This window comes from Pararge aegeria, chromosome 6, assembly GCF_905163445.1.
Source record: "Pararge aegeria chromosome 6, ilParAegt1.1, whole genome shotgun sequence".
Lineage (NCBI taxonomy): Eukaryota > Metazoa > Arthropoda > Insecta > Lepidoptera > Nymphalidae > Pararge > Pararge aegeria.
The window spans coordinates 4769277-4790894 of record NC_053185.1 but is presented as its reverse complement, the minus strand read 5'-3'; the positions used below and the strand labels follow the sequence as shown (position 1 = coordinate 4790894).

The 21618-nt window shown below is 35.8% G+C and overlaps 1 protein-coding gene across 1 annotated transcript in view; it reads right to left on the bottom strand.

Moving 5' to 3' along the window:
• LOC120624774 (T-box transcription factor TBX6) overlaps nt 1-9296 on the bottom strand; it is a 51031-nt gene extending 41735 nt beyond the window's left edge. Inside the window, exons 1-2 of the mRNA XM_039891502.1 lie at nt 9007-9296; nt 5996-6113 (exon numbers count right to left, since the gene is read on the bottom strand). Of these exons, the coding sequence (XP_039747436.1) occupies nt 5996-6113; nt 9007-9085 (197 nt within the window). The 5' untranslated portion in view covers nt 9086-9296. The remainder of the gene's footprint in view (nt 1-5995; nt 6114-9006) is intronic.
• Between the last annotated feature and the right edge of the window lie 12322 nt (nt 9297-21618).

Sequence of the window (21618 nt, the reverse complement as noted above, 5' to 3'; positions counted from 1 at the left end):
ACTATCTAAGAAAACTGAATAAAAACAGTGCGTGGGTGTGCAGTGGGCAACGATTTCAAGCCTGTTGGTTCGATTCCCAATACTGGAAAATATTTGTGTTTATTTGTATATTATAAGTGTTAATGTATATTATTCATAAAAATATTCATCAGTCATCTTAGTACCCACAACACTAGCTTCGCTTACTTTGGGGCTAGATAGCGACGTGTGTACTGTTTGTATATTTATTTATTTATTTTATTTACTTATTTAACACTTTTGAATATTAATCATAACCTAATAACTAATAATATATCATTATAAAATAATTTTGAACACTTATTAATCGAGAACTCAAATTATTTACACTCATTCCTAATTTTGGAGTAATTTAACTGTTTACCTTATACTAATTTTTTCGTCACAGAAATATAAAAAAGTTCCCATAAAATGCCAGGAAATAGCAGATTCCGGAACAAGCTATACCTATTACCCGGGTGCCAGAAACGAAACCTTACTTGAGAGACATGAGATACATTGAAGCAAACACGAACGCAAGCCCTCAGACGTTTTTAATTATAACTTATGATTTTTTCAAGCGAATTCGGGCGCGCCCTTCCCTTCGGAATAACACGAAAATAAATAACAAGTTTTTATGTTGTCTGTTTGTTTTTAAAATGGCGGGAGGTCTGCGCGACGACACGCGAGCGATCTGCGCCGGCGCGCCTCGCCCATTTGTCATATTTCGGTTTCGAGAAAAAACAAATGACCTATTCTATCCTAACCAGCGTTTGTTTGTTTGTTCGAAGATTATTAGGGCCAGTATTATCTCCGGATAGAGGGCAGATGTAACATGTCACTTTGAACATTTTGTGGTTTATTATCGTCTACATGTTTATTTATTTTTGAATTCATGAGCCCATCAAAATTTTAAAAATACTTTCTTCTTGCCGTGCAATGGCTGGTGAGAGGATAAAATGGTATCAGTCATCGTCGGGACAAGATCGAATTTCTTCCTGAGCTTTTCCAATTTGTGCGATATGGTTGACGGAAGCACTTTATGTTTAAATGTTTTATGGCGTATACCGAAGTAGACGTAAGCATCCAAGGGCAATCCTGCAACATGGGGCCTTACTACCATCGCGTTGGGTATTTTTATTTTAATATTACAGTAATACTACTTTCAGAATTATAATCCTTATTGTAGGGGCATCAAGTGTGTCATTCGCTTTACGTTAGTCATGTCTTGTACCACAAAACGCTCAATCGAACCTTCATTCCTTAGAAATTCATTCCCGTCCCTCACCCCTCGGCGATCCCTTATAATTCTCTGCATTCACATACTAATGATATGTTAATACGCAATCTTGGAAAATAGACGTCGGATTGGTGTGCTCTATGTCTACAGTACTAATTAACAACTGTGCACAGGTGGGAACGTGATGGGGCCTAGCTGCAAACCCAGCGTTAGTTTAGGTAATATTTAAAGCGCATGGCGGCCGAATGCAGCAGGTGTTAACTCCGCTATATACGCGTCTCCCCGGCGCGCTCGCACAAACGAACCGCCCAAATCTTTCTGTTTGCGCTTTCAATTTAACAACTCGAGCCGTACTCTCTCTATCCTTGGATAAAGAAGCCTTTCGAGCGCTAAAAGCTCCGAGTAACACCAATTTGTAGTGTTTCCCAATGCCCGAAACGTGCGTCTAGTGTGAAATAACTCAATTACGGTAACGCGCGGCCGCAACTAGCCTTCAATACGAGAAATAAATTAAATATTTTGACCCATTTCGATTCCCGTGGCGCCAGGCCCGGCGCCGGCGCGCCCCCGGCTTCATTAATACAAAACAAACAAAACTGACCTTTAGACCGGTGCGAGCGGTTAACGAGATTCACTAACGTCTGGATAAAGCGGTAAATTATCAAAATGCTGGGCAGCCTGCCGGTGGTCCCAGTTCGCGGCAACGAAAAAAACGTGTAGGAGATGACAGGAGCTGAGATGAGAGTGGCTAATTATGAGCGCGCAAAAAGCGCACCGAACGCCACTACCACGCTCGGACCCGCCGCAACAGCCTGCCTGCACGTCAGCTATGCGCTCATCAAATTACTCTTATTTGTAAAGTTTACTTAATTCACGTTCCAAGACACAGGACGGAATTTGTCGTTCGACGCTTATCTTGAATGTCATCAGGGTTTTTAATAATATCTACTTTTTTTTAGCATAACTTGCCAACGTTTTACATAATGACAAGCCGGGATGCATGCTTTACGACTACGATCAATGTTTCGGACAAATGTATAAGTACTGATGTGTATCGTGAAAAATAAGTAACCTGGTAATCTATTTTCTTTAGATTGCTAGTCAGATAATTGTCTGAGATAACGGTATCACAATACCGCAGTGTGCCTAACTTTGAAAAAAGCGATGGGTATATTTTTATTTCAAGTAAGAAGAAGTTACTTATTATACTTTGTATATGAGTTCAACACTTTTTTTCTGTTAGAATTGGTATGTGGCATACCTAGTAAATTAAATTTAAATGGAACCGTTAAGATAAAGATGCGAGTAAAGCGCATGGCGATCCCGGGATGCGAGCCCTGAGCAGGAAACGTCGGAGGCGCGGAGTTCGACACGAACATATAATTTCTTCACGAGCGTCGACTCGTCGTTTCACTCGCATTATTGATGTTGAAAAAAAATAATTGAAGGGGTACAGTCGTAAAGCAAACAAGCTTATAATAAGGTATAATTTGTGCTCGGCCATTTAGAGAAATGCACAAATTGCTATAGAGGCAGCTGTTTGTTTTGTCTATGACGGAGGTCCGGCCGGGACCAAATTATTCGTTAACAAGCCCCGCGTCAGATTCGGCAGCCCTAATGGGTTTTCGTTAAGTTTTTGTTGCTATACAGAAATTTATGACGGATGAGCAGCTTGCTAGGTTAATTACAGGAGTCTATCTTTACAACTGTCTCGTTTTGCTCTTTTATTTGAGTTTCCTATATTATTTTTCATTGGCGGAGGCCCATGTCTGCATTTGTGTTGGTTTTTTAGCGCGGGATAAATAAATAAAATAAATAAATAAATATACTACCACAATACACACATGGCAATCTAGCCCCCAAAGTAAGTGCTTGTGTTATGGGTTCTACGATGACCGATGAATATTTTTATAAATAGGATACATAAATACATATAAAAACCCGGACACTTAAAACCATTCATGTGCATCAAACACACATTTTTTAGTTGTGGGAATCGAACCCACGGCCTTGACTCAGAAAGCAGCCTATGTTTAAAAGTAGCCTATGTCACATCTAGAATTCTCTCGGATCTATCTTAGAAATTACTACGATACCTTTCATTGCGTTTCGCATTACGATATTATGATTCATAAGTTTATTCGATAGTTTTATTTAACCTAAAAGTATTTACCATATTTTATTAAACTAAGAAAAAATATAATAGTAATAATAAAAATATTTAAATAACTTATTAAATAATAATAATGGTTATCAATTATTAAAATGAACGCCTGGTAAAGGCTGTGCCTAGCGAAATAACTTTTGTAGGTAATGTTTGTTCAACAACCATAACTTAATCACATACTTATTAAACTAAATGAATATTTAAATTTATGTTTCCGTTTTTTAGTATGAAAAATGGTCCTATCTTTAGATTAAGAAAACCAGGGAGACAAAGCCGTTTTTACTGGCGTTACTTAAGCTATTAAAATAGTCACTCTCCTATTTTCTACTTAGAATTCGTAAAATTTTGAATAAGAGCCTTAATACCTTATATTTGTATTGAAAAAAAACAATATAGATGATAATAATAATATACTACAATCAATTGGATATTCATAAACTACATGCATTTCGAACGGAAACCCATATCAAGCGCCGTCGGCAAAATAAACACAGCTCAATTATTACTTCTTCGAATTTTTATTTATATTAGGTATATTATGTACGTTATAGTTTGACATGTAACAGCTCTTGAGTTAAGTGATAATAAATGTTATAAATTAATTTATGTAATTTACTGTCATTATTGTCACTTTTTAGTTATTACATATGATTATTTTATTTAAGCTATTATATTATGGAAAGTGGAAATTAGGTTTAGGACTTAACTTTTTGCATGCCACCTAGGACGGATTGTTTGTTAATATACCAACATTGTAAAAATAATCAGCAAATTAACGAACCGAATTAAATTAGTTATACCTGTATTATTTTCCATAAATTATTCTAAGCGGTTATAGCTCTGTAGTTAGGACTTCGGCTTCATATTCGGGGGGCCAAATTCAAATCCCAGCACGCACTTGTAACTTGTAAGTTGTGTGCGTTTTAGCTTTTAAGAAATTAAAATATCACTTGCTTCAATGGTGAAGGAGATATATCGTGAGGAAACCTGCATGCCTGAGAGTTCTCCAAAGGCGTGTGAACCATCAATCCGCAATGGGCCAGCGTGATGGACTAAGGCTATGGCCCTTCTCATTGTGGGAGGAGATCCATGCTGTGTAGTGGGCCGGTAATGGGTTGATATGATGATTCTAAGACGTTGACATATAGCTAGTATCAGTTGCGTGCACTTACAAGGGTATACATACGGCAGGAAAATTGCATAAAACGTCAAAAATCCTCTTCCTTTACGAGTTATATATCAACTTTAGGATAGGCAGTGCTTTTGTGGCTGTATGAAGTGCACGCCACTGGCTTGTTTTTATTATTGCAATTAATAAACTTCGTGTTCAGCAAATAGAAAACGATTAATATAATTGATTTAACGGCTTTTGTACTCAACTAGCGAAACGAGAAAAAGTTATTTGATTCCTAGACTGAGAACTTGAATGAATGCTTAGAATGCTTTCAATAAATACGGTTTTAGATAAGTTTTTTGTGAAGTAAAAGTAGCGCGAGCGGCACAATGCGGGAAAATAAGTAGCATTCCTAGTTCTTGCTTTTAATCTGTGTTTAACGATCGTGTCATACAATTAAGTTAACTTAAATTAATTATCTTCTATATTATCTTCTATATTGTAATTCACATAGGTTAATCGAAAAATGCTCGTGATAATATGATTGTTTAAGGTAGAAATGTATAGTCCTTGTAGTTTAGTTAAACTACTGGTATTGCCTTATCCGATACAATTAAATAAACTGTACATTTAAAAAACGGGTACAGTATAATTTAAAATTAAGCTTATTATTGTAATGTTTTTAAAGCTCTAATAATTGGTGATGAACCTCAGGTGCCACCTATTCCTATTGCTTTTTAGAATCAAGATTAACAAATAGGATTCCTCAAAATTATCTACAGTTATATCTTAGCCTGTTTTTGCTATAGGTAGTTACATATATAGGTAGATACGTTAAAGATTCAAATTCTAATAAGTCAAATGTAAGTTAAAGTTTAAATTATTGTTCACACAATTTTTATACGAACATTCAAGCAAAATATGAATATTCAAGAAAACCAAAACGGTTGAGGTTTACCTATAGCTTAAGTTTAATTTTCTCTTCTACTTAGAAATTCCCGAGATCTTGGATATTCATATTGTTTTACGATTTCATTTTTTGTTGGTGGCAGAAACTTACAAGCACCACGCAAAGACTTCCTTATTTACAAATATCTGCGAGACGTATTTTTAATTAAATAAAGTATAATGCATCGAAATAAGGTAACATCTTCTTATGCCCACTGTTGGGCATAAGCTGTTCTCTCGTAAGAAAGGTAGATTTAGACCTTAGACTCCTAATACTGCAATAGATTTAAGGATTATTGTCACGATGATAAACCGTAACCGACGCCTAAATTTGAAAACTGACACCTCAAAGCTATAAGCCAAGATCTAAAATAGATATATAAGTCCGCCTTAGGTATCAAACCCGCCCTGTGTTTAGGTAATAGGCAAAAGTCCATTAATTGACTAATTATTTATTAAAGTAGTAAAGATGAGGAGACGAGGAGGGCACTTACCTTAAGGTAAGTATGTAGAATTTGATTTCACTTACCTTCCACCTTTCGTGATGATCATCTCAGTGCCGATGTCGTGGAAACGTCGCCATAAGTCTCCATTGAGGAGACGCGTCTCGCAAGCGGGAGGTTCTGCATCCGCACCCACTCTGTGCTCTAAAAAAAAAAAGTTCAAGAATGTACCACCACAAAAAATCCGTAGCAGTTTTTCCTCCTTGGTAGTGATGAGAATGACTCGAGCCTTTTAATTTGAGAACCTTTTTGAAATCCGAATCTTATGAGTCCTTTGAAATATAGAGTGAGACGTCGGTACTAAATAATATTGACCCTGCAGCAGTATTATTTTAATATTGTTGTGGATCAAATCCCAGGATTATAATCCCTATTTTAGGGACGTGAAGATATGTTATTATTTAAACTATCATTTTAAAACAAAACTGTTTTAAACAAAGGTACAAGTCCACAGTCTTGTAAAGGAGGCAAGACTTTATAAGTCCTTAAAATCTGAGTTTCTTTTAACACTTTCCTATAAATTACATAGTTCTCTAAATAACCTACAACGTTAAAAGTTATCAAAGAATCTGTTGGTAGGAATAGTAATAAATAGCTTTTATATATCTACCTACCCTCCCAGATCTATAAATATTATTAGATCTAAAATAAAAAATAAAAATAGTTACTACCTCTTTATTGGATAGGTAGTTTTTAGTACTGTAGTTTGTACCTACCCACTTTGAGTGGCTTTTATCGTAGCACATACCATAGTCTAATATAAATTCATGTAACATTCAATGTATTTAAACGAAAGCAAGTCCTGACGGAATTGCTTCATGCTAAACACAGCCTTAAAGTTTACGTTTTAAGATGTATATTTCTGTATATTTTTTTTACTGAGCAATTGCCCAGTGTACAACATCTCCATAATTGCAATCAAGCGGAGTCTTTGATCCCACCGTGTCTCATCAAGCATCCGTAGGAAGCAATAAAATAAATATTAATCTGCGAGTAGGTATACGGAATTGCTTGTAATCGCAATACAACGTTTTATAAACGAATTTATGTGTAGTATGCCGCCATATTGAGATAATATTATAATTGTTGTTGGCAAAAACAACTTTGAATCTATAATGTATTAACATTAAGATTAGATTTTAAGGTATTTCCGCCAATACAACAACAATTATAATATTAAACAGATCCTATGTTTATAATAAGTTAACGTAAACAAATCTCTAGCAGAAAAAGGTTGTGCACTCTTGGCAGAGTGGTCGTGGCTGCTGAGATGAATTTCATGGCGCTAGGCATAATTGGATTAAACGGCTTCCCGCGCGAGTCTTTTCCACTTTTGGCGGTTGGTAGCGTGTCGAAAACATTCCACCACAGTTGTCTGGGTCAGCGATTTCACCGTATCTGTCCAACGAGTAGGTGACCGCCCTCTTGCCCCTTTTCCTTCAACCTGTCCTTGCACCACCAATCTTTCAATCGATCCCTCATTCCTTGAGATGTGGCCAAAAAACTTGAATATGCAAAACTGCACCGTAGATGAAAGTCGTTTCTTGATATTCAGTTCTTTTAAAATGGAATTGTATAGTCAGTGTAGTCAGTCAATATAGTCAGTGGCGTGCATATAGGGTATGCAAAGGATATGCAGATGATATAAAATGAAGAAAATCTCCCGTACGAGTTATAAAAACTTAAGGATAGGCTTTGTAAGAGTTTGTAAAAATCTGCATACCCTTTGCACACCCTCTATGCACGCCACAGACTATATCATACGTAATATCTAAGTTAAATATTGAAAAGAACTTATAATAACATGTATGTTCTTACATAAATAAGATACAAAAGATAGAATAATACTTCTTCGTAATGGTTCAAACACATTTGCTGGGCTTTTTAAGACAAGCGAATTGGTAAATGGTGAATTTATAACATTATATCTTAATTCTTCGCATTTCGATTATAAGGTTAAGATTGTGCCGCTATTCAATAACGAAATATTGTGGTACGTGTGTAAATTGGGTTCCAATGTATTCAAAGTTTTAACTTTATTACCATTACTATTTTTACGTGCCTCATTCTTTACATAATTATCCTCAGCAGTGGCTTTTCTTACCAAGGTATGCACACAGCAGGAAAATCGCATAAAATGGCAAAAATCCTCCTCCTATATGGAAGCTATATATCCATTTTAGGGTAGGCAGTGGTTTTGTGCATGTATGAAGTGTACGCAACTCAATATATTACAGTCCTATAACTGGGCAAAGACCTCTCTGGTTGTATAGCATGGAACCACCACTGAGCTCTAATGCGGGTTGCCGGGTGATCTTATGAATCCTTATGAAAGGATATGTAATCCTTTGAGAAAGTATATTTTAACATACAAATAAATAAAAGTACTGACAAGGCAACAAAATATGAAATTATTGGAAAATGATTAACGTTAATAGAAAAGACATCAACGCGCGTAGGTAGGTATAGTTTACCAAATAAGTTGTGAGCACCTTGACTTTCAAGCTTATTTCATCGTATTTCATTTTGATACAATATAATTTTTTTATTTCAATACATTTTAATTATAAATATTTATCAAAAACCATTCTTTAGAAGGTAGGTGGTTGTATTTTTATTTTCATTCAAGTATTAAATATTCTTAGGCCTAATTCGACACTGTTTGTTATGTATGTGCTTATGCATTACAAAAACTGTGAAAGCGATAAAATCATTTAATAATACACATAAAATACTTCTTTATGATCCTACTAATATCAGATTACGCTAATAAAAAAGCTCATTAATTCTCGATGCTAAATCACAATAACATTTAAGGAACCTGAATTACTGTAACTAATACTTAGGTGGGTAGATTTATATTATATTATACAAATTTCAAAAATTAGAAAGATCATATGCCACATCTGTCTTAAACAACAATAACGTATTCTACAATGGTTGATAGAAGTAAAGTAAAACAGCCGACAACAGTAATTTCACCTTCCAAGATCTTCTGAAATCTATTTAAGATAATATTATATTAATAAATACTTACGAAGGCCACTCAAAGATGCAGCATGCAACATTTGCTGCCTCAGCAGGTATTCTCCGAAATGTGCCTGGTCCATCATCATTTTTATTTATCAAACAACCTTCGCAAAAGTCACTCAATTACAGTCACTCATTAAAACATAACACATAAATGTCACAAGAAACTGTTCATGAAATTATAATAGTAATAACACTACAGTATTAAGCAAGAAAAAAGTAATAATCATAAAAAGTTCATAATTGGAAACAATCGTGAGTCGAAAAGAAAATAACACACGTGGTGACGAAACGACAGCTGAGTTTACACTGACAGGATGTCTACAAACGGGCGGCGCGTGCGCATGACTCCGCCCCCGGCTTCTGATTGGCTGTTTGCCAGCTAATGGCGGCAACCGTCGAAGCCTTTAGCTGCCAAACAAGCTTAGGGCTTTATTCCCGAGCTTTCCGCCCGCCTTTATATTTTGGCAGGTGATCGGCCCGATTGAAATTCGTGCGTAGGCGCCGATGTCCATAGTCCTATTGTTAATATGTGTTATGAATGAAATACCGTCTAATATCAGCGTGAGATTGGAAAATGTTTAATGATCATTGTCGCCTTAATAATGTCTTAAAATTTAAAATGTAGTTAATAGTTCTGAAACAGGTAAAATCCACGATTACACACACATTATCTTTAGAGACATTGAAGTGTATGATTCATCGTGTCAACCGATGGACATAGGTCGTTTGTAGTTGAGTTCTTGAGAGACCTTGTGCTGCTTGGGTCCAGCAGCACTGCAACTTGCTTAATATCATTCGTTGGGAAGAACCCCCCCCTCATTAACTGCCTCAATCACGTATGATTAACACTAGCATAAGCCAAAAGCAAGTTTTAAAAAATTATATCTTTCTATATATTTACTTCGAGCTTTGTACCTACTGGCAATCCTGTACACGTGTAGTATGTGTAGGGACTTTGAATGCAGCTGTTATTCAGCGCCCTTATGTGCGTTCTTTGCAACAATGTGTTGGTTAGTTGTTGAAGAAGCCACGACACAGTACTTAGTGCGTCAGAGATGATTGCGGATACGCGAGTTTCTGCGCAATCATCCGCGAAAGTCCTGCGTTAATATAATAATTATCTACTAACATGCACTGACCTATACCTACCTATCACTTTCATTACATTATTGTCACCTCCGCTGTAACGCGAGTGTAGCTACAAGAAACTGAAATTTGCATTTAAGTAATGCAATAATATAAGCATTATAATAAAAGTTCCATTTATGAAATAGGGTTATTCGTAATAGGGACAACGTTTCCGAAATAAAGATTAGACCATTAACCATGACGGCTGACTGGCGCATTGGGCAGCCTGTTTCCGAGTCCAAGGCCGTGGGTTCGATTCCCATAGTCGGAAAATATTTATGTGATAAATATCTTTTTCAGTGCCTGGGTGTCTATCCAAAAAAACCCATAACACAAGCTACTCTTACTTTGGGACTAGATGGTGATGTGATACTAATTTATTTATTTATTTAAAAAATCATTCCCAGCGTAATAAATTTCGGAAAATGTTATATTGGATCACCATAATGACGTCATAACATGCTCTCTGAACACCTCAACGTTGGTGGGCGTCGACAATTTCCTAACTCCGGACTGCTATACCTACTGAAATTCAAATTCAAATTCAAAATTTTTAGTCATGTAGGCCTATCACAGGCCAGAAAAAGAATAATATAATAATATAATATAAGAATAATTATGAAGCGTTCATACATATATGTTTACATAATTGTAAGGGGATGGTGATAACTTCGTTTGCCAACTTAAACCTAAAGCGGGTTCCAAACGCGCCCTGGTCTAAGAAGAGTCCACAACAAACTTAGCCGAGTAAATTTTTTTTTGTTATCACCACCTCACAGTTTATTTATATTAAGCAATGAAGCTAGAGCAATTTACACCCAAGCTTTTTTATCGTTTAAGTAATCCTTAATATTATAATAAGATTTTTCTGTAAGCTTACATTTTATATAAACTTTGAACTTATTCAGAGACATCTCAAAGATTTCATTTGGTAAGTTTTTATAAAATAATATACAATTGCCCTTGAATTAATTTGCAATTTTGTGTAGCCTAGTAAACAGAATAACAAGTTTATTTTTGCTTCCAATATTAATATTGCTACATTCCATTCTGAGATATTCTTATTACAAAGAATACAAATACGAGTACATTAGAATCAAATCCGATTATTTTTGTAATTCAAAATCCTATATTAGCCTACGAGACCTTTATGTATAATATCTTGGAAAATATTGCTTGGCTATTTAGTAAAACTATTTAAAAATGTACCCAGTTAGCGCTCCTGAAAGTTATGAAAAAATTGAAGCTTATAGGAAATAGTTAAGCTGCACTCAACTAATCATACAGAAATGACTGTCGATATTCATAGTGCGCCTAAAGATTTTTTTATCTTATAACAAAACGGAAACCGTAACTGAGACCTCCTATGAAGCAAGCAGGTGTAACATCCTATATAATCAACTAGCTAGTTTCGCTTATGCTTATAATGATCAATTACATTTACCAGAGAATAAAAGAAAGACAGGTTAGTAATATTTTTATTGGCTGGCAAGTTATCCTCTTTATGAGAATTTTTTTATTCCACTTCAAGCTAACCCTTGATTGCTGGTGGTAAGAAATGATGCAGTCTGAGAATGGAAGTGAGGAGTATCTGTTACGGGTATATTAGTTCATATTGAACTCATAGCACTAATTGGTTTTTAAATGGCATCGTACCTGAACGGTAAAATCTGTAGGGTGGTAACTAGTCCAGGCGAAGTCTCCCAGCAGTACCGACGGGGAAAAATTTCAGAAATTATAATTTACTAGCTGTTAGACATTTTATTTTGGTGTTTCGCAATCCCTTAGGAACCCCTTTGTTTTCCAGGGATAAAAAGTCTGCATATACTCTCCTTTCCAATATTGTACCTAGATCGGTAAATTATTATCATCTAGTTAAAATTATTATGTATAAATTATTATTAATTTGATTATGATAACTTACATATTTATTATCAATATCTATTCTAATGTGTATAGGTACGTTTATACCCGTATTTTTGTAATTTGTACCTGAATACAGTGTGTACCTATGTTCATGTAAGTTTTTTTTTTTTTTTACTTTTTGCACAGGGTATGCAGATGAAGAAAATCGCCAATACGAGTTATAAAAAACTTAAGGATACGCATTGTAAGAGTTATAAAAAGCCTACCCTTTAGTATTTATAACTCGTACTGGAGATTTTCTTCGTCACTTTCCTCCTTTATATGTATAAACTTCGTACGTTCGGATTGCCTTTTAAAGATCACTATTAGTTATTATAGATAAGGCCGCCTTTGCACTCTAGGACTAAGTAAGTACTGTACTGTACTGTTCTCTTTGTGTCTTCCCCTTCAGTGTTTGTTTGCAATAAAGTGTTTTCTATTCTATTATATTTTCCATTCAAATGACTACGAAAACAATCAAGTTAATTGCACAAAGACAAACAAACACATTTTCAAATTTATAATATTAGAAAGTATAATTGGCCCCGTTAAAAATTTCCTATTCATAAGAACACATCTATCTATCTTTTATCAACCTCGAGGTCGAAGCGCACGACCCTAAACATACGTGAAGTATGACTTCTAAAGTAAGACCCCGAGTTCAATCCCAGTAAGCAATTTTCCCGTGGCTAGTTAGGTACCACCCTTAAGACAAATACCTGCCGCAAGTGATTTAGCGTTCCGGTACCATGTCGCCTGAAAACCCATACAGTTTAATGTAACTGCCATACCTGCCTAAAAGGCTAGCCCGCTTACCATCTGAGACTGCATCTTCACATACTAGGTGACTACTATAGTCAAGGGCTAAGTTATCCCTATCCCTACCCTACTAATATTATAAATGTCAATGTAAGTTTGTTTGTTACTCTGTCACGCAAAAACTACTTAACCGATCCTCATGAAACTTTGAACACATATTTTTGGAAGTGTTAGAAGTAATATAGGATAATTTTTAATCCCGACATTAAGCTCAGTTCCTTTGGAAGAGGGGATGAAAGTGCTTCACGATTTTACACTATAACTCAGACAAATTATAACCGATTTAAATAATTATTTTTGTACTATAGAGGTATAATATGTGTTTAATTTTGTCCAGACTGTGGTTGAAGATAGAGAACAGGACTCCTCAGCGGACAGCAGCAAACCCCTCATTTAAGGCTTAGCGATACTGAACACTTTATTTTTTTAGAACTGCAACTGTAATGCCACATGAAAAAACAAAATCAAACGCAGGCGAAGTCGCGGGCAACAGCTAGTTGATGTATATAAAAGTATGCTAGTTTATTTAATAGCATACAGCCAAATAGTTTTTTCGCAGTAGATACCTACTGCGTGGAATGTTTTATCGCTTGGCGGCACGGCTCGCAGCTAGGGTGGTAACTGCTCTCCAACTAACTAACAAATTATAACAGTTACTTTCAGTCTTAGTAGAGCTTTTTGTTGCAGAGCTCGTCCAAGAAGTACTACTGCTTTGCTTATTGTTGACGGCTGATTGGCGCAGTGGGCAGCGACCCTGCTCTCTGAGTCCAAGGCTGTGAGTTTGATTACCACAAGTGGAAAATATATTGTGCGATGAACAAGATTGTTTTTCAGTGTCTTTGTGTTTATCTGTATATTATTCATAAATTTTTATAATTTTTATTAGTGTTTTTACCTACACTTGGAGGAATTAACAATTTTATTAATTGGTGAAAGCGCTCGGCCGCGAATAGCCGAGAGTCGCAGGTTCAAATCCTGTCTGTTCCGAAATTTTTTATATGCATTTTAAATTTATAAAAAAGAATATTGAGAGCCATCTTAATTCCCATAACACAAACTACGCTTACATTGGGGCTAGATGGTGATGTGTTTATTGTCGTAGTATAGGTATTTATTTATTATTAATATATTTATTTCTGCTGCCAAGCATCTGTATTCCGGTCTGAAGAGCTTGTCGGTGTAATTACAGCAGTGGCGTGCACTGGGTTTCTTACCAGGGTATGCATACAGCAGGAAAATTGCATAAAACGGCTAAAATCCTGCTCTTATACCAGTAATATATAAATTCTAGAGTAGGCAGTGCTTTTGTGCATTTATGAAGTGCACGCCGCTGAATTACAGGCACATGAGGTTTAACACTTACACCTAGGTTAGCTAGGTTAATGGACACGGGGCGGAACTTTGTGGGACTTGTTCCTTGGATAGTCTGCGAAGTATTTTGGGCCTACTTGTTAGGGAGTATGGTAGTCATACCCCAAATCGGTTTCCACGCGACATCGCACCGGTCTTTGTCGGTAGGTTGGTAACTAGCCACGGCCAAAGCCCACCACCGGACGACCCCACAGAAAATTCAGAATTACGGAATCGAACCCCGGACCTCCTTCATAAATTCACAGCGCTTACCGTTGCGCCAGAGAGATCGTCAATCCTCGTCGTTTTATTTCAGGAAGGCAAATTTCCTACAGGATATTTAAAATCCAAAATGAACGATCACGAAGAACACGACTAGGTAACAGCTAGTTATTATTATACAAATAATGAGAACCTTCATTTTTTAAGGCCGTTGAAAAAGGCTAATAAAGTGTTAAAATATTCCACCTCTTTTGAATGTAAACTTGTTCCGTAATTGATTGCTGTGGGAACAATTTTAGAGCTTAAAAGCCTAATTACTTTATCTGATACCTACTTATAAATTTATAACTAAGCCAAAATTATTCAGCGACTGTCCTATCTAAAGAATGCTCGTAACTCATTAGTAAGCATGTCACAACTTCGCAATTCACATCCGGTGATTAAGGTCAGGGTTGACTAAGCGAAGGACAAAGGGATGATAAGCCACCTTTATTGCATGCGGGGAAATGATAAGGTATATCAGAAAAGCTATTCCTTCAGACTTACAGTGATTCATTATCTAAATCATGCTCACCCTTACTATCCTTACTCATGTTATAAACACGTCTTACTTTACAGAAGTTCTAGCTGTAAGGACGACTTTATTTTGGGTTTTTAAATCCCTAAGAACCCTTTATTTACCCGGGATATAAATTATCCTACGGCCGCGTCGCGTCTCCAGAATGAAAACTGTTTGTATACAAAATATAATTTATATTATTGGTATGAATATATTTATCTCAGAAACTAAGTATTAGTAGTTAGAACGAAATGAATACGATGAAGTTGTATTAAACTTATGGAAAAGTCATATCATAAAGGACAACGTAATCGATAAAAAACTTGGGTGTGAATTATTGCTCTAACCAGTTTGCTCTTCTAATAATATTAAAAGACAATGTGAGATGGTGATAACAAAAAAACACTCTGCTAAGTTTGTTGTGGGCTTCTACTTAGACCATGACGCGTTTGGAACCCTCGTAGCTTTAGTTTTAAGTTAAGGAATATGGTTATCGCCATCACCGCACTATCGTGTAAATTTACCTAATGTACGCATCAAAAGAGTCACATATGGGCCTACTTGAATGAAGATATTTTTGACTTATAAGCAGTGATATTCCAATAGGTAGGAACTTCACTTTCGGAGGGCCGAGTTCGAATCCCAGCACCTTTAACTTTCCAAAGTTAGGTGCGTTTTAAGTAATTAAAATATCATCTGCTTCAACGGTGAAGGAACACATCGTAAGAAAACCTGCATGCTGCTAATCTGCCAATCCGCACTGGGCCAGAGTGGTGGACTAAGACTTTAATCCCTTCTCATTATGGGTCCGTCTTGTTGTGGGCCCGTAATAGGTTGATATGATGAACACAGTCAAAACGATATGAATCTATCTAGGGAGGTGAATTTGATGCACTTTTTTTTTCTTTTATTTAACTAACTCAAATAAAACAGCGGGGAACGACTATAATCAATTTAAGAATAGGCCATATTTTGTGCCTCGCGGTCCCCCCGCGTTTACTATGTACTTACTTGAAACTTCACGTTATATTGCCGAGTTAAACCAACAATAAGATTTATGGTAACTGCTTCAATTATACGGGCCTGATATAATATTTTTCAAATTAGACAGGTATTTCATGAGACCAACATTTGTAATATACCTATACTCGTAATAACTTAGTTGCTAAGTGGATTTATTTTGTAATTATGTATCTATTTTAAGTGCATAGCTGGAATTACTTATTTATTGAAGAAGTATTTGCTCATAAGGTAAGCATACTTACTAGGTACAGTTTTAATTTAAGTTCCAATTATATAAAATAGGAACTGACAGAAGCCTTTCGAATCCAAGAACCCGCGCCTTTTAATAATTTCCTACAATTTCAGAGAAAACAATTGCATTTATATACCTATTTCGTACCTACTTACGTTAAGAATATATTTTTTACTTAACTTTTTAGAAGTCTACCTACCTAACCAATTATTTGCTAATAAACAATTAATTAATTAGGTTTATGTGGTAGGGTTGAGCAGCAAGTTGCTATATTTGGTGCAAGGGCTTCATTTTGTGTGAGTTGAATAAAGATATAAAATCGATTCTCGATATCTGATAAGGAGAGGCTGTTAAATCGTTAAAACCGTTTCGGTGTGTTTAATTCATCGATTTGTATCTTTGTACGGGTTACAAAAAATAGCGAAGCTAATTCTTCAAATTAAAGGCGGGACGAGAATTAAATTTGAAGTTCTTTTCCTGAATTTTTTCGTAATAAAATTTACCAAGTTTCAGCTAGTAAAAGAACGGTATACACCTACCTATTAACTCTTGCCTGCGACTTTTTTTTTTCGGTTTTTAATAATCCCGCGTGAACCATTTGTTTGGCAAGATAAAGAAAACCTATGTATGATACAGAATTCCAGCTATATTTATAAAGATTTCACCAAGATCGGTATTTGAGGCCTTACAAATATATCATGGGTTTTTTGTATTCGTCCGGGAGGGTTTTGCCGGGATAACTAGTAGGGATCATATGTCTAACTCAAGGATGCAAACTATATAGATGTTTCAAATTTCATTCAGATCGTTGCAGTGGATGAGATACACATAGGTTCATCGATAGTCTATAACAGTCCACTGCTGAACTAAAGGCCTCTACCAGGGTTTACCCATAATCACCACGCTGAGAAAATGTGTTAGTGGTCTCAGTATAAGGTACTAAGGTACTAGCAGCACTGAGGACGGTGCTGTCCGTTCTCCGATATATTTCCTTAGTCGCCTCGTACGGCATCCGTGAAAAGACGAAAGGCCACAACTATATTTTCATCTGCCGTCACCACGCGGAATACCTAATTAAATATAGTTTATAAACAAACAAATAAATGTGGTAGTTAGACCAATCTCTGCAGTAAAAATTGCCAAATTGGTTGAAAAGTAATGCTTTAGCAAAGTATAACACTCTTTTAGCGTTTACGTACCTACAATAGAATTGACACTATGAGCTGTTTTCCGCATCTCTAAACACATCTAAATTGGTGTCATCCCTCTTATTTTGTAAAAGGATAGCAGAGTTTTTAGTATTGTTTTTTTAATTAAGTTTACAGATTCATTGTGTACCTATAACAACAGTATTGGCACTAGCACCTACCTTATTATTTAAAACCCAATCGCTAGAATTGACGATCAAACTTGGTCATATGAGCTATTTAAACTTAACTGAAATAAAAACATAAAAATGTCAAGTCGCCAAATATAGCCACAGGGCGTAATTTAAAATAAATCCACCCTCCTTCAATGTAAATGTTTCTAGTAATTTTATTTAAAGTTAACACGCGCCTTATTGCTGTTTTTTAATGCACCTGTACTTTGACGTTTTACATGACATCGGCATCCTCTGCAGTTTAATGTTTCACTGCGGGGCAAAACGGCTTGGAAGCGGCGATAGTATAGTGGGTAGCACAGGCTTCGGCTACTCTTTCGGAGGGACCGGTTTCGATCCCCGGCACGCACCTATAAGTTATCCGGGAACAAACATAAAAAAAGCATATATACGGTCGAATTGAGAACGCTTCTGTTAATGATGAAAGTTAGTAATCCGCGAAGCTTTTTCAAGCAGTTTTTCGGAAACGGGGTTTAACAAAAATTTTAATGTTTAACTTGGAAAGGGTGATATAATTAAAATTTTTGATTATTAAAAATGTTACAACCTTATACCTATATCGCGATTTTTGGTTTGTGTACATAAATTCCACATCTAGTTTGGCTATAGTTAACTTACTACCATCGCTTAAAGTACTAAGTATTATTTTAAAATGACTGTTTACATAAGACACGATTTGGCGTCAAAAAAATAAGGATTATAATAGTGAAAAAAAATGACAATAATATCAAAATAATAAAGTGATAGTAATAAGACCCCAAGGACGACGGCTAAGCGTGCTCTCCGAGAAATGGAGTTGCATCGTTGCACAATAATGTCTAACTTCCTTCCCTGCATAGGTACATGTTTATAGACAACTTACTCGGGAACTTTGTCTATCGGGTGGGAGGATTCGGCCGTGGCTAATTATTAATTACCCTACAGACAAAAACGTGCTGCTAAGTGATTAAGCGTTCCGGTACGATAGCGCTTGGAAACCGATTTTGAGTATGGGTTTAATATAGCTGCCACGCTGCCTTACAGCCTAACAGGTTAGCCCGCTACCATCTTAGACTGCATCATCACTTAGATACCTACCCTTAGATGAGATTGCATTCGAGGGCTAACTTGTACGGTGGCATAAATTAAATAAACTGAATTTTGTTCTGTGTTTAGTTACAAGTTAAAATCGGAATACCCACAAACTAAGACTAATTACATACCTAAAAGAATACCTAATCACCAAATCTCAGAAGGTACTAACTTTTTTATCTAAGTTTAAGAAAATAACGGATAACTTTAAGGTAGTCATCTTGACTTTGTGTTACAGGAAATTTATAAAGTGGGTAAATAATTAAACTTTTGATAATAATAAATTCATATTTGCCAGATATTTTATTAAATTGATTAGGATTTTTACAAATTTGATTAAAAACCAATGATCATGACATTGAGTTGGTGGGTATTTTGATATAAATACGACTACTTTTTCGATACACTTATGGAGGGTAGAGGTAAGGAGAGTCATCTGTGTATATGAAAAAGTGTTGTCAAAATTAGGATGGCGCCACATTTGCATCAGGGTAACTCTTAAAAGAAGCGCCAAATATAAATATTGTTAGAGTAGGCTTGAAAAATAAACAAGGAAGTATGGAGATACAAGGAAGTAAGGTTATATTTACCACAATATTTTCTACAACGTAAGTTGTTGAAATTCTCAATAATTAACTACTTTAGTCGATAATGACATGAAATTTTTTACAATACATATACCTTACCTACTTCTATATATATATTATTTTTTATTTTCAGTTACAATTACTACAGTGAGATATTTTACAAAAATTCCGTCAAATTTTAGTAATATGTTAAGATTCTAAAACTATTTCGACTTATTAATAGGTAAGTAGCAGTGGCGTGCAGATGATATAAAATGACGAAAATCTCCGGTACGAGTTATAAATTCTTAAGGATAGGCTTTTTATAACTCTTACAAAGCCTATCCCTAAGTTTTTTATAAATCGTACTGGAGATTTTCTTCATTTTATATCATCTGCATACCCTTTGCATAGGTACCCTCTATGCACGCCACTGGTAAGTAGATAGTGTATAAAAACAATTGCTACTTATTTTATCAATTGCTACTTAGTTCCATGATTATGTTATTTCCTCGTAAAAATATATGAGATTAGGAATCTTAAAAAATAAAAGAGATGGGAAACTTGTGATACACTTTCCACGTACAAAAGATACCAAACGTCTACGTTAAATTATACCCAAATTGCGATCTATATAGGGTTGTATAAATGTTGACTCTACGAAAAACCAATTAGTCGTAACCGCCAGATCGAGTTTGCATTGTAGTTGTTTTTCCGTCTCAAAATTCGAAACTGCATTCTTGATCAATGATAATGGCCGATCTTATCGATAATAATCTTTGAAATGATAACGTGCAAAAAGCACTGCGACCGCAAGATAACTTTTATAGGCGCTATTTAGAGTTCCGTCATTCAGAGCTCTGAGAAAGTATTTGAGTTATTTATAAAGTCGTAACAAAATTGCGCTGAAAAAGACAACGATAAGGTATTATGACAGGAAAAGCTGGGCGAACTAAAACGCGCGGGTTATAAAACGCATTCTCATTACAGTTGCTCAAAAAGTGATACTTTTGGCTATGTTTCCTACTAAATCGCATGAATAAACGCGCGGCGAGGCGACTGGGAAGCTTCTGATGACTGAAACAAATGTATGGAATAACACCCAGCATGCTACGGGTAGCGGAGACCGATGGAGCGACGCGCGACAACGCTAACGATTTAATTTATTCACAGCGCGTAAAATTCTCTTAACGTGATTTTTCCCGTGGCCAGTCAGTAATTTAGTACAAGATTTGCTCGCTCGCAATCGAGGAGTCGTTTTCGAGAATCGACTTAGGTACTTGAACATCGGCGTAAAATAAATCATGTTTGCATTGACTTCAAGCTCAAAGCATTCTTAAGCTCGGACTTCAGACAGAAAGTTTGTAAAACAAAAATCAGAATACATTTTGATATGCGAATACGACTCTCGAATACGAGCGATCGAATCTTGTACTAAGGATACAGCCGTACAATACAGATAATATAATAATTTCGGCAACGAAAGACCGTGGGTTACCTTATTTCATAAGCTCAAACCGCAATTGCTGCAGAGATGCGGGTAATCCCATCAGTTCTGAAATTTAAGCATTTTAAAAATTTAAATTATAAATTAATATAAATGTATCACTTATTGTATAATCTTCTACTTGCTTGTGGAATTCCCATAAAGATCAGTTCAGCGTAAAGTGAGTAGGTAATGTTTTGACGTGCTTTGTTTAATAATTAATTGATTGAATTAATTAATTAACTTCTGGCTTATTACATAATATCATAAATTATCAACTTGAATTTGTTTGAAAGTTACTAATAATTGCTGGGTATTCTGTTTTCCAAATATATACAGAACCTACGTGTAAGTTGAATAATCTCTTTCATACTCTACCGATTTATTATCTTTTTAATATACTGCATAGCAAGTTTTGAGAAACTTGTTCAGTTCAACTTTTGAAACCTACCTAAATTATAAATGCCTACTTATGAACTTATCTACAACCTCCACTTCAGCCTCACATTTTAAAACATTAAGCCCGGACTCCACCAGAGCGAAAACAAGACGAGAGATGTGATTTAAACAAAGAATAGAATCTCGTTATTCGCGCATCTCGTCTCCGCTCTGCTTCAGTGGATAGGTATCACTGAGCGGAGATTTATCATATTTGTATGGCACGATCGATGCTGAGCTAGGCCGCAGCGGTACAGAGCGGAAATGTGAGCTGTCCCTCGACTGCGCGTAAAGGAGACGAGAAGAGATGCGACCTGCGTACCGTGAGCGGCGTCGCTTGTAATCAGATCACGCTATACTGTGAGTTCAATGGACATCCAACGTCGCACGCGGGTAGTTTCGCTCTAGCTTACAGACATCTCCGAGCCAGCACACA